The following is a 14,367-nucleotide window of genomic DNA, read 5'->3' as shown; positions in this document are numbered from 1 at the left end:
TATAAAGTAACTTCAGTAAAATGTAAAAATAATAGACTGGGTCTTGACCTAAAACATCAACTGTACATTTCCATAGATGTTGCCTGACTCATTGAGTTTGTCCAGCATCTTAAGTGTTGCTCTAGATATTTGTTTGCTGAGGCCTAGTTTGGGGAGAAAAACATGAGAACCATATCCGAAGCAGAATTAAGGCAAACATTGCTTACTTCATAAATTTTATCATTATAAATGCAAGAGAGGGAGGAAGAAGTGTTGGAGATGTAAAAGATGAGAATCTGAAGCGAATAAAAAAGCAATGAACAATCAGTATTTTGGGTCAAGACCTATTAACTGGACTGATAGAGGGGAGATAGCTAATTTAGAGAGGTGAGGGGTAGAGATGCAGAAAGAGCTGGCAAGTATTAGGTAGATCTAAGTGAGGAGAAGTGATAATCAGATGGATGAGGAAAGAACGATGATGGTGACAGTGGTAATAGGTGCAGGCAATAAAGGGCTGCAGATAGTAGAACCAAATTGGTTAGGGAAATGGAGCATCGAACCAAATAAGGGAGCTGGGGTGGGCAGATTGGATCAGTATGGGAAGGGAACCCAGTAGAAGGAGCACGTAGTTGATGGGCAGATGGAGTGGGTTTAGTGGAGAAATAAAACAGGGTGACTGAGTGTGGGTCTTGAAGTGTGTGTAAGTGGAAACAGATAGATCAAGAAGAGAACTGGGACAGCACGGAGCAGGTTTCCTGAAATTGGTTAATTCACCATTCTTGCTGTCAGATTGTAGACTACCCAGGCAGAATATGAGGTGCTGTTTCTCTAGTTTGCATTTAGTCTCAATGTGGTGGCACAGGAGTCTGAGGGAGTGTGCAACCTGAACATCGAATACTCCTTTCTTTCTTGACAGTATTAAGGTAAAGTAAGAGCTAAATATTCAAAAAAGGAACAACTCATTGATTATAAAAGAATCATATTAATTATTATATTTCATTAATTTTCAATGGAGAACTAAAACATGGAGTTACTTGTTCCTGGTATGTTTAGTTACTTTGCCATGGCAAGTTTGATGGTCTGGTATTTTACTCCATAATGAAGATTGAAGAATTTCAATGAGCCCTTTTGTAGCAGGTAAAGCATTAAAAGGTTCAAAGGTCCAATTTAATGTCAGAGAAATGTATATAATATACATTCTGAAATGCTTTTTCTTTGCATTGAGCTATGTTTTATTGAGCTATGTTGGATATTGCATGAATAAGGACACTTCTGAATTTGTAGTGTCCTATAACTCACCTCTGAATAATTTGAATTAGGAATTATGAATATATTGTATGAATAATGAATAATTTAATGAAGTATAGGTAGATACAAATACACAAACTTCTGTTTTATGCTTTTGTGTGCTGGTGATTGAATTAGGTTAAAATTTATCCTTTCTTGAATTCCTTGAATACATTTTTTGAATAATAGGATGATTTTCACTACAACACAAATTGCAATGCAAACATCACAGAAGAGTTCCCTTCTAAATTGTTTAATTGTAAGTCATTTCTTTTTCCTTGTTAGATTAGATTAGATTATGAGGACATGCAGTCCTCTTTTATTGTCATTTAGTAATGCATGCATTAAGAAATGATACAATATTCCTCCGATGTGATATCACAAAACACAGGACAGACCAAGACTGAAAAAACTAACAAAACCACATAATTATAACATATAGTTACAACAGTGCAACAATACCATAACTTGATGAAGAACAGTCCATGGCACAGTAAAAGAGTTCAAAGTTTCTCGAAAGCCCCACATCTCACACAGACGGGAGAAGGAAGAAAACTCTCCCTGCCATGCCCGACCACAGTCCAACTCTGAGTCGTCCGAAAACTTCAACCCTCCGATCAGCCCTCCGGCACAGAGTACCGAGCACCATCTCTATCCGAACGATTCGACCTCAGTCTCGGTTGCCAGCAGCAGGCAAAGCCGGGGATTTTGAGGCCTTCCCTCCAGAAGATTCTTGATCGCGCAGTAACAGCGGCAGCAAACTGGCTTTTCAGAAATTTCTCCAGATGTTCCTCTGTGCTTTCACGTCTGTCTCCATCAAATCAGAATTGTCTACGGCCCCTATTTAACGGATACGATATCATTTTCACAGGAGGGCTGTGCACGTGCGGCGTGCTGCTATCACCTCCTCCCTTATGGATATTTAATTAGATTTGAAATCTCAATATTTATTTCATAAGCCAACAGCCCTCAGCACAGATTGCTTCTTTTGTTCCTAAGGGGACCTTTTCTTTTCCTGGTTACCCTCTTCCTCTTTATGTATTTACAGAATGCCTTAAAATTCACCTTAGTCTTATCTACCAATGATATCTCATGGCCCCTTTTTGCCTTCTTTTTCGCTGTTATATTTTGCTGTTAATTTTTTAAACTAGCTTTAAAGATTAAAAAAAGAACAGTCCTATATTTCTGTGCTTTGTAAGCAATCCCTGATACAGATGAGTGTGAGAATGAGTCATGTGTGCAATAGCTAGATGAACCTTATCTTCCCTCTTTAATAAAATCTAGTATCACATCCTCATGAAGGAAGTTGCATTCTTAAGTATTGCCATTACTTGGACTTATAATTGTTTTAAGTTATATTTTTCATTGTTTTCCACTATTTTAGATGAGTTTCCTCTTTTAATTATTTTATTTTTTCTGTTGTAGCATCAGGCAGTGAGACCAGAGAAATATTACACACATACAACCTTATCAGTGCACTTGCAGCAGTGGTTCATCATAACAGTACAACTCCCAAAGAACAAGTGGTATTGCAGGTAAGAGTACAATGTAAATGGGAGTCTACTTTTTGTAGTTTTTTTAATATAAACATTCCTGGATGTGATTACTACTGCAAGGCCACCATTTATTTATTTCTCCTTACTGCTATTAAGGATGTAGTCATTGGATGCTTCTTGAATTGTTGCAATCTACATAATGTCTGTACTTGCAATGCTGTTAGATCTTCTTCTGTTAATACATTCCCTTATATGAAGGTTAGGAGTGAAAATGTTTGTTCCAGTGTAGCATTCTTTTTGCTTTACAACTTATTGAGTAACTAGCTGCTATACCTACCATTGGTTGGGTTATTATGCTGGTAATGTTGATGTACAGTTGATTCTGGTTAATTGGGACACATTGGGACAAGTACATTTTGGCCCAATTAAGCAGCTGTCCCAATTAGCCAAAGTTTCATGGAAATAGTTAAAAAGGTAGAAAAAATTACCATTTAACTGAGTAATAAATTATGCATTTAAATGAAATACAGAACAAATTAGAACACTACCAATATTACTACAGTACTATAAAAATATGTATTACAGGTGTCCCCCGCTTTTCGAACGTTTGCTTTACGAAACCTCTCTGTTATGAAAGACCTACATTAGTACCCTGTTTTCGCTTTCAGAAGGTGTTTTCACTGTTACGAAAAAAAATCAGTGCGTGATAAAAGGCAGCACACGCCTCGAGCAGCCGCTGTCCCCCGATTCGGAACGGCATTCTCGCCAGCATTGCTTTAACACGTGTCTGTGAGCAGCCGTTTGCAAGATGAGTTCTATGGTATCGGAAAAGCCTGAAAGAGCTTGTAAGGGTGTTACACTTAGCGTAAAACTAGACATAATTAAGCGTTTCGATCGTGGTGATCGAAGTAAGGACAAAGTGAATTTGGCTTGTGGAAGTTGACGAACATGATGTTGAAGAAGTTTTGGCATCCCATGAGCAAGAACTGACAGATGAAGAGCTGATGCAATTGGAAGAGAAAAGGATAACAATTGAAACCGAATGAGTAATGATAAAGTACGACTTTAATTTTGAAAGGGTACATCGGTTTAGGGGATATTTGCAGGATAGTTTGGGTCCTTACAAAGAACTGTGTGATAGAAAAATGCGCGAGGCTCAGCAGTCAAGCAAGCCTTCCCCATCAGCCACGACAAACAACGAACCTCGACCTTCGACATCGAGGTAGGCAGAGGTAGAAGAAGATGAGCCGCCTGCTCTAATGGAAACAGACGACGAGATGACACCCCAGTGTCCCACCACCCCAACCCCCAGGCCACGGACAGATACCGATTCGCGGAGAATGCAACGGTAGCCGGGAGGCACACAGCACATCTTTAAGAAAAAAGCCGAAATAAACATGCTAATTAATTACGTGTCGGGCAGCACCTAATTAATGAGCATGTTTATTTCGGCTTTTTTCTTAAAGATGTGCTGTGTGCCTCCCGGCCACCGCAGGACCCCTGCGTGCTTCACGGCAATGTATCGGTCGGCGGCCTGGAAGGTGGGGGCCACTGCACCACCCAACCTGCGACGACTCAGCCTAACACACCTTCACGATTCCCGTAAGTGATACTACGCGGTACATACATTCTTTCTAATTTATATCGGCTGTGTATTTTTACGTGTTATTTGGTATGATTTGGCAGCTTCATAACTTAAAGGTTACTGGAGAGCGCTTGCGCCGCGTTTTTGCCAACAGCGCTTGCGTGAGGTTTTCTGCCGACGGCGCTTGCGTGAAATTTTCACTATGGAGAGGAGTTCAGTAATGATTGTGGAAAAGTATTTCTACTTTATATAGGCTGTGTATTTATCATATCATTCCTGCTTTTACTATATGTTACTGTTATTTTAGGTTTTATGTGTTATTTGGCATGATTTGGTAGGTTATTTTTGGGTCTGCGAACGCTCACAAAATTTTTCCATATAAATAAATGGTAATTGCATCACTTTACGACATTTCGGCTTACGAACCATTACATAGGAACGCTCTACCTTGGGATGGCGGGGGAAACCTGTAGTTCCAAATACTTATTGGTGGAGGAATTCATCCAGTGTACGCTATTGTGTTCATTTGATTGACTGTAAATGAACAAAATCAGCGCAGACATCCAGTGCAGATAATGGACTGTCTTCATATAATGCTTTTGACGGTTGCATCCTTCAAATCTTCATTTTCATTGTAATATTCAGATAATTGTAAATACCTTCAAATTCTAAGCAATGTTCCCTCTAAGATGTGCGTGTGCATACATCTTTTGCTACAAGTGCACAAAGGAATTTAAACTGCAAAAAAGGTTGTCACTCTCTACCTCATTGGCGTGTTAATTATGTTACACGATTGTACAAAATCACATTTCCTTTACTGCTTTCTGATGCAGAAGATGTTGACTATGTGGAGTTTGCGATGATTTGTCTGCAGATTTTAGGACTGGCTTATTTATACTGTTTTTAATTGAAGAAATTACTCAGTGCACACGTTGTCACGGGGCAAAAAAATGCACATCAAGATCTTTGCATGCACAGATCGTTACAGATTAGAAGGAACATTGATTCTAACTAACTTGTTGAAGTAGTGCAATCATTTCATTTTCACTCCCAGCTGTTTCTGACATCTTCAAGCTTGAATGCTTGAAACTGCAGTAAGTAAAATAGTTCTCAATTGTCGTCTTTATTTCTCGCTAACTATCAGTGACAAAAGTCATTGCTTTTTAAAAACAAGCACACACTAAGTAACACTATTTAAAATTGTTTGCTCTAAGCACTAACGGCCTCACAAGATGCAAGTTAGAAATTGTTTGGTGACCATCTCTTGTACCAATTAAGCAGCATAGTGTCCCAAATAAACAAACTGAATCCTTGCTATTTTCTCGATTAGCTTTTTGTACTTTAAGAGTTGTCCCAAATAAGTAGATGCTCTGATTAACTGATGGCCCAATTAACTGGAATCTACTGCATTTATTTCCATACATTATAGAGCTCCTGGTAAGTTAAATAAAATGTAACTTAAACATTATTCAAACGCAATCAAATTCTAAAATGATAAATTTAACTTAAATTTGTTTGTGATATATAAATGATTTGGATAAGAGTATAGGTTGGTTGATATGTAAGATGGTAGGTGACAAAGTTTATAGAAATTGGTCAAGTTATATATATATATATATATATATATATATATATATATATATATAATATGACATTGAGACATAGAGTAAAATGCATATATATACATAATGTGAAGAAAGTTGTCAGAGGTTTCAGCAGAGGGCGCAGCCTCAGAATTAAAAGATGCTCCTTTAGAAAAGAGATGAGAAAGAATTTCTTTAGCCAACAGGTGCTGAATTTCTGAAATTCGTTACCACAGGTGGCTATGGAGGCCAAATCATTGGGTATATTTAAAGTAGATGCTAATAATAATAAATAATAAATCAGCCATGAGAAAATGGCTGAGCAGACATGATGGACTGAATGGCCTAATTCTGCTTAAATGTCTAATGGTTTAAGAAATATGACTGGAGAGATAGTTTAATCTGGACAAGTGTGAGATACTACACCCAGGGAAGCCAAATTGAAGAGGAAAGTATGTACATTCTGTGAGCCACAGTTCCCTTGGAGATGTTAGATTGTCTAGTGGGACAGAGATTTTAAAAGAAGTAAGCAAACATAGTCGGGACATTCTGTGCACCTCAGTTCTCTTGGAGATATTGGATTGTGCATAATTAGGCACTGGGCAAGGGTCAATAAAAATAAGTTAGGTTTAAACAGGCTTATAGAAGCTTTGTAGAGTAGATGTGAAGGCATTGGTAGATTTTTTTCATTTAAATTTTCTTTCTTATTGCACAGTTAGAGCAGTGGGGATGCCAGGCAGGATAGTAGAAAGCTCCTCTTGCGGGATATGGGAAGGTAGAGAGATCTCACGTCCCTTATGATACACTTGCAAGAGCTACCTCCAGCTGCAGCAGCTTCCAGACTGTTAAAGAAGTGGAGTTGGAGCTGGGTGAACTCTGAATCATCTGGGAGGCTGAGGGGTTGATAGGCAGGACTTACAGTGAAGTAGGTACACCCGAAGTGCATCACACAGGTAGCTGAGTGATCATCAGGAGGGGGAAAGGAGATAGGCAGTCAATGTAGAGTACCTCTATGGCTATTCCCCTCAATAACAGGTATGTTGCTTTGGATACTGTTTTGGGGGAGGGATGATTTAGCAGATGAAAGCCACAGCAGTTAGGTCTCTGGCACGGAGCCTGGCTATGGCTCTGGCTCAGAAGGGAAAGGTGGGGTGGGAAGGGGAGGGAAGAGAATTGAGATGTTCTGATAAGAGGTTCATTTGGTTAGAGGAACAGAAAGAAGGTGCTGTGGATGAGAACTAGATTTCTGGATGATATGTTGCCTACTGGGTGCCAAGGTCAGGGACACCTCCGATCAAGTCCATAGCATTCTTAAGTGGGAGGGTGAGCAGTCAGAGGTCGTGTTCCACGTTGGTACAATGACATAGGTAGGAATGGTGATGAGTTCCTGCAAAGTGAATTCAGAGAGTTAAAGGACTGGACTTCTGGGTTGTGATCTCAGGATTGCTACCCATGCCACGTGCTAGTGAGGCCAGAACTAGCAAGATCACACATAGCTAAGGAAATGATGCAGGAGGAAGGGCTTCAGATTTTTGAACCATTGGGCTCTCTTCTAGGGAGGGTGGGACTTGTGTAAGCGGGATGGGTTTGCACCTAAACTTGAGGGGACTAATATCCTTGTGGGAAGGTTTGTTACTGCTGCATGAAGGGGTTTAAATCAGAGTTGCAGTGGGATGAGAACCAGAATGCCAGACCAGATATTGGAGTGGTTGCGGGGAAAGATTTGTTAAGGCTACGTACAAAGTCAGGAATGGAAAGGTTGAGTATGGTGGGATTACTGTTTTGAGTTGTGTATGTTTCAATAAGGTAAGGTGGATGAGCTGAGAGCATGGATCAGCAAGTGGAATTGTAGCCATTAGTGAGACTTGGGTGCAGAAGGGGCAGGTCTGGCAGCTCAGTGTTTCAGGGTTCCAGTATTTTAGACATGATAAAGCAGGAGGGATTAAAGGGGAAGGGATGGGAAAATGACACAGTGGAGACTGGAGAGCTCATCTACTGAGGCTATTTGGATAGGACTGAAGACTAAGAAAAGTACAACTATGTTAATGGGATTATATTGTAGACCACACAACAGTGTGCAGGATTTAGAGGAGCAAACTTGTAGGGAGATTGCAGACTATTGCAAAAAACATATGATTGTGATAATAGGTGATTTTAACTTTCCACATATTGACTGGGATTCTCATACTGTGAATAGAAATAGAGTTGTCAAGTGTGTTCAGGAAAGCTTCCTTAATCAGTTCATAGAGTTCTCACCCAGAGAGAGTGTGATACTAGATTTCCTATTAGGAAATGAGATAGAGCATGTAACAGATGTTTGTGTAGGGGAACACTTTGCATCTCGTGATCATAATGCCGTTATATTCAGGATAACTATGAAGAAGGATAGGTTGGGTCCTTGTGTTGAGATTCTAAATTTGAGGAAGGCCAATTTTGATAGTATCAGAAAGGATCTGGGAAGTGTGATTGGGACAGGTTGTTTTCTGCCAAAGGTGTACTTGGTAAATGGGAGGCCCTCTAAAGTGATATTTTGAGAGTTTAGAGTTTGTATGTTCCTGTTAGAATAAAAAACAAGGATAACAGGTTTAGGGAATCTTAGTTTTCGAGATTGAGAATCTGGTTAAGCAGGAAGATAGTAGGGCATAGCAGTTACAGGCAGAAAGGAGCAGATAGGTGCTTGAGGAGTATACAAAATGTAAGAGAACACAAAAAGGAAGTCAGGAGGGCTAAAAGAAGGCATGAAGTTACTCTACAGACAAGGTGAAGGAGAATCCCAAGGTCTTCTACAGATATATTAAGAGCAAAAGGATAGCAAGGGACAAAATCAGTCATTGGAAAATCAGAGTCGTCATCTATGCATGGAGGAGATCAAGTAGATATTTTGCATGTGCCTGTCCTTGAGAGATGGACACACAAGTAAGGCAAAACAGCAGGGTGGTGAGAGTGTGGAACAAGCTGCCAGTGGAAGTGGTGGGTACAGATTTGATTTCAACACTGAGTAGAAATTTGGATAGATATATATGGATGGGAGGGGTATGGAGGGCTATAGTCTGGGTGCAGGTCGATGGAAGTAGGCAGATTAATAGTTTGGTATGGACTAGATGGGCTGAAGGGCCTTTTTCTGTGCTGCTGTGGTCAGTGATTCTACATAGTAAGTGACAGGATCCTTGACAATGATATACAGAGGACTCATAGGGTGCAAGTCCATAGCTCCCCAAAGTTAGCAACAGGAGTAGGTAGGATGATATTGATGGTGTAGAGCATATTTGCAATGAATATAGAAATTGCAAACATGAGAGACTGGAGATGCTAGAGTCTGGAGCAACAGACAGTTTGCTGGAGTAACTCAGCAGATCATTCAGCATCTTGGGTGAGGGGGGAGAGAAATTGTCAATATTTCATGTTGAAACTCAGCATCAGGACTAAAGGGTGCAAGAGAAGAAGTGTTGAGACCGAAACCAAAGATGATTGGTGGACCGATGGGAGAGATGAAGCAGAAGGATGATGAGTAGATTGAGTACAGTAGGAAAAAGGGATAGGTAAAGTTGGGAACCATGATAGATCAGGCAAAAATCAGAGGAAAATAGACCCAGGAGGGGTGGGAATATTGAAGATGAAAGCAGCTAGTGGAGCTTGGTATCCAACAGGGATAATAACTAACTACCTATCCTTGACATTCATAATAATTACTATCAACATTGATTAGAAACTTAATTGGATCAAGCCATATAAAGATTGTGGCTTCAAAAGAAGGGCACAAGCTAGATATCCAAGAGTGAGTGTTAGGGAAATTAATTTGCTAAGGAAATTCAATTGAAGTTGGTTGCAAGTAAATTAGACAGAGACTTCGTAGTAAAGAGAGCTTTATTCATGATATTGTGGGGAGTGGAACCTCTTCCAGTGGGTTTTGAGCTCCAAATAATACAGAGAGCACAGCTCTTTTTATACATGTACAAATCAATTGCAATAGTAAAGGCTGTTCGGTTACCCTTGTGAATTAGAAAAGATAAGCTAGGTTCACATGTATTTCTCCTGTGATAAATTATACCCATAGCAACAGCCAAAAATAAAAAATACAGTCCTGTGTACAACTTTGTATTAACAGTTTGTCTCATACCCTTGAGTCTTAATTCTTACAAGATAAGCAACTGCAAGTATTTATTCTAAGAATCATCTTTGCTGAAAGCCAAGGCCATATCTATAACAAACTAAGCTGCAAACTGGTTTCCATATTCAAAAACCCAATTAACCTTTGTCTGTCAAAATCTTTAACTCACAATATTTTCCTCCACAGTGAGTGATTCACTTCCTGACTTCCCAAAGCAGTTCTACTGTCTGAAAGTCATTTAAGTAATGTGATTTTTTAAAAAAGTATATATGATAAATATAATGCCTTTTCCAGCAAAGATCTGTGCCAAACATATGTCACCTTTGAAAATAAGTTAATATTTCAGCACGAGATGAATATAGTTAATTGATTTTAAGATTCATGTGCCTTGCTCAGATTTGATCATTATTAATTATTCTGTATTTTCAACAGAGCCTGCAGCTTCTACAGAAAATAACTTATAACACCAGAGTTTTTCATTGTGGTACAAATGTTGATGAACTGATTGCATTTCTGGTGAAACATGTGTAAGTTTGTAACAATTTTATGAACTTAAATTGAACAACTCTGATAAATTATAAAGATCTGATATTTTCATCCTTTTGAAATCCATACTCTCCTTCTTAAATGTCTTAATTAATTAATAGTCTGTCTCCAATTCCATGTTACTGCCTCTTTGATATCCAATATCTTTCAGTTGAATATTGTTGGATATCCAACTACTCCTTGGTTAATGCTCAGCTGGTCAAATCAGCTTCTACCTTTAGCATCATTGCCTTCAATATTTATGTGACCACCATTATCCCCTAATCATTAATTCTTTTATTGCCAACTAAGCTTTCTAAATCTTTTGAAAATATAATTACACCACTATATGTTCACTACCATAAATATTATAAATTCATCCGGTCTGATATTTGGTCTATGTAAAGAGCTCTATCTTTTCTGGTCAAAGGTGTTGAAGGAATTCTCTATGTCTTAAGTACAAGGTAGTCTGCAAATGCTAAAAATCTTGAGCAACATACACAGTATTCTGGAGGACCTCAAGGGACTGATTTGCTGGAATGGGAAGTCCAATTGAAATGGGTGGCCATCGGGAAATCCTGCCTTTTGCAGTAGATAGTGCAAAGCTAAGTGACAAAGCTACCCCTAATCTATGTCGGGTCTTGCTGATGTAGAAAAGGTCATTCCGGGAGCACCGGATACAATAGATAACCTCCACAGACTAATGGGTGAAGTGTCACCTTGCCTGGAAGGACTGTTTGGAGCCCTGAATGGTGCTGAGGGAGGAGGTGGAGAGGCGGTTGTAGCACTTGTCACACTTGAAGGGATAAGTGCCAGGAGGGAGATCAGTTGGGAGGGATGAGTGGACAAGTGAGTCACATGGAGAGCGATTCCTATGGAAAGCAGAGAATGAGGTCGAAAGGTGGGGGTGGGAAAGATATGCTAGTGATAAGATCCTGTTGATATAAGGGTGTTATTTCCACATGAGGTAAATGAGAGATCACCGAGAAGTCAACTTCACTTTTTAGAGGCAGTTAGGGAATGAGTGGAAAGTTATAACTAAGGTGAACAGTTGAGGTATATATGCAGGACTTGCCTAAGTACAGTATATCCAGGAATAGAGAACAAAAAGATTTCTTTCAATAGTTTTGTGAAAAAGTAGGCAGAAGGTATTAGCGTAATTGGCCATTAGATTACTAATTTAATTGGTTCGGCTCAACATTGTGTGTTGAAGGGCCTGTTGCGTTGCTGTGCTGTACCGTCCCATGAATGGCAACAATCAAGCAGAACAAATCCCTACTATGGATTTGGTAGAACCAAAAGATCCATTTTCAGTGCTCTGTATATTCTATGTCATTGTTTTTAAAAATTGTGTATTGAGAAACCTATACAAAATGTAATTTGGATATTAGATAAAACTACAGCAAAACATGTGTTCTTATTCTTTGTTAACAATTTTGTGAAATATAATCATAAAAGCTAAATAAGAAATGTTCAGAATGTTCAGCCTACTATTTTAGTCATCTGTTAATCTACCTAAATACAAAGTGCTTTAAAGTAAAATTAATAATTTTAACTATTAATGAACTTCTTTTTGAACTCCGAGTCAATATTTGCAAGATTCTGTTGGTTAGAGCATAACATATAGGAGAAGAATTCGGCCATTTGGCCCATTTCATCATGGCTGATCCAATCTTCCTGTCAGCCTTAATTTCCTGCCTTCTTCCTGTATCTCTTCAGGCCCAGACCAATCAAAAATCTATCAACCTCTGCCATAAATATACATAGAGACATGGCTTCCACTCTTCCACAGCTGCCTGTGGTAAAAAATTCCACAGATTCACCACTCTCTGGCTAAAGAAATCTCTCCTCATCACTGTCTTAAAAGGATGCCTCTCTATTCTGAGGCTGTGTCCTTTCGTCTTAGACTCACCCACCATAGGAAACATCCTGTCTACATCCACTTTATCGAGGCCTTTCAACATTTGATAGGTTTCAATGAGGTCACATCTCATTCTTCTGAATTCTAATGAATACAGGCCCAGAGCCATCAAACACTCTTCAGTTGATAAGCATTGAATCCTGGAATCATTTTTGTGAACCTCCTTTGAATCCTTTCCAGTTTCAGTACATACTTTGTAAGATAAGTGGCCCAAAACTCCAAGTGAGGCCTCAACAGCGCTGTATAAAGTCAACATTACATAGTTGCTTTTATATTGAAATGAATGCTAACATTGGATTTGCCTTCCTCACCATATACTCAACCTGCAACTTAACCTTTAGTGAATTCTGCACCTCATTTTTTTGTATTATCTCCCCATTTAGAAAATAGTCAACACTTTCATTTCTTCTACCAAAATGCATGACCGTACACTTGCCAACACTATTCCATCTGCCATTTCTTTGTTCATTTTCCTAATCTATCCAAGTCTTTCTATAGCTTCTCTACTTCCTCAGAACTACCTGCCCCTCAACCTATTTTCATATCATCTGCAAACCTTGCAACAAAGCCATCAATTCCATCATCCAAATCATTGACATATAATGTAAAAAGAATCGGTCCCAACACAGACCCCTGTGGAACACCACAAGTCACAGGCAACCAGCCAGAAAAGGTTCCCTTTATTCCCACTCTTTGCCTCCTGCCAATCAGCCACTGCTTTATCCATGTTAGAATTTTTCCTGTAATACCATGGGCTCGTAGCTTGTTAAGCAGCCTCATGGCACCTTGTCAAAGGCTTCTGAAAATCCAAGTACACAACATTAACCAATTTACTTTTGTCTATCCTGCTTGGTACTTCTTCAAAAAATTCCAACAGATTTATCAGGCAAGATTTTCTCTTGCAGAAACCATGCTGACTACAGCCTATTTTATCATGTGCCTCCAAGTACCCTCAGCTCTCATCAAGCTGCTCTTGCAAACCATTTCATAGGCATTCCAGAAATTCCCCCCAAGGAATCCAGCACCAACCTGATTTTCCCAATCTACCTGCATATTGAAATCCCCCATGACTATTGTATCGTTGTCCTCTTGGGGGTCTGTATACAACTCCTAACAGGCTCCTTTTACCCTTGCAGTTCCTTAGCTTTATCCACAATGATTCAACACCTTCCGACCCTGTGTCACCTCTTTCTAATGATTTGATTTCATTTTTTACAACAGCAGCACCACCCTCTCTGCCTTCCTGCTTATCCTTTGAATACAATGTGTATCTCTGGATGTTAAGCTCCCAGCTATAATCTTTCAACCATGATTCAGTGATGCATACAACATCATACCTACCAATCTGTAACTGTGCTGCAAGTTGACGTACCTTATTCCGTATACTCCACACATTCAGATACAACATCTTTAGTCCTGTATTCACCCTTTCCGATTTTATCACATCATGCTCAACCTTTAGATTCATAACTTTGTCTGAGGTCTTACCAACATCTGCCTCCACTACCTCTCCACTAACTGTTCTGGAACTCTGGTTCCCATCCCCCTACAACTCTGGTGTAAACCCCACCGTGCAGCATTAACAAACCTTCCTGCTAGGCTATTAGTCCCCCTCCAGTTCAGGTGCAAACCATTCCTTCTGTACAGGTTCCACCTTCCCTAGAAGAGAGCCCAGTGATCCAAAAATCTTGTACCCTCCCTCCTACACCAACTCCTTAGCCACGTATTAAACTGTACAATCTTCCTAGTTCTAGCCTCACTAGCATGTGGCACAGGTAGCAATCCTGAGATCACGATCCTGGAGGTCCTGCCCTTTAACTTAACACCTAACTCCTTGAACTCCCTATTCAGAACTTCATCATTTGTCGTACCCATGTCATTGG

The 14,367-nt window shown here is 39.5% G+C and overlaps 1 protein-coding gene across 3 annotated transcripts in view; it reads left to right on the top strand.

Annotated features, from left to right (window-relative positions):
- The window catches only part of cip2a (cellular inhibitor of PP2A), a 122,609-nt gene that overhangs the window by 31,379 nt on the left and 76,863 nt on the right, over nt 1–14,367 (top strand). For 2 of the 3 annotated variants that reach the window (XM_072260238.1, XM_072260239.1), the window contains exons 4-5: nt 2,692–2,801; nt 10,471–10,565. In XM_072260238.1, the coding sequence (XP_072116339.1) occupies nt 2,692–2,801; nt 10,471–10,565 (205 nt within the window). Of the gene's footprint in view, nt 1–2,691; nt 2,802–4,303; nt 4,365–10,470; nt 10,566–14,367 lie in introns of those variants that run through there. The other variant, XM_072260240.1, reaches the window with a different exon arrangement.

The sequence above is a fragment of the Mobula birostris genome, chromosome 6 (assembly GCF_030028105.1).
Source record: "Mobula birostris isolate sMobBir1 chromosome 6, sMobBir1.hap1, whole genome shotgun sequence".
NCBI lineage: Eukaryota > Metazoa > Chordata > Chondrichthyes > Myliobatiformes > Myliobatidae > Mobula > Mobula birostris.
The sequence above is the reverse complement of the archived record's forward strand: the minus strand, read 5'-3'. Positions and strand labels throughout refer to the sequence as shown.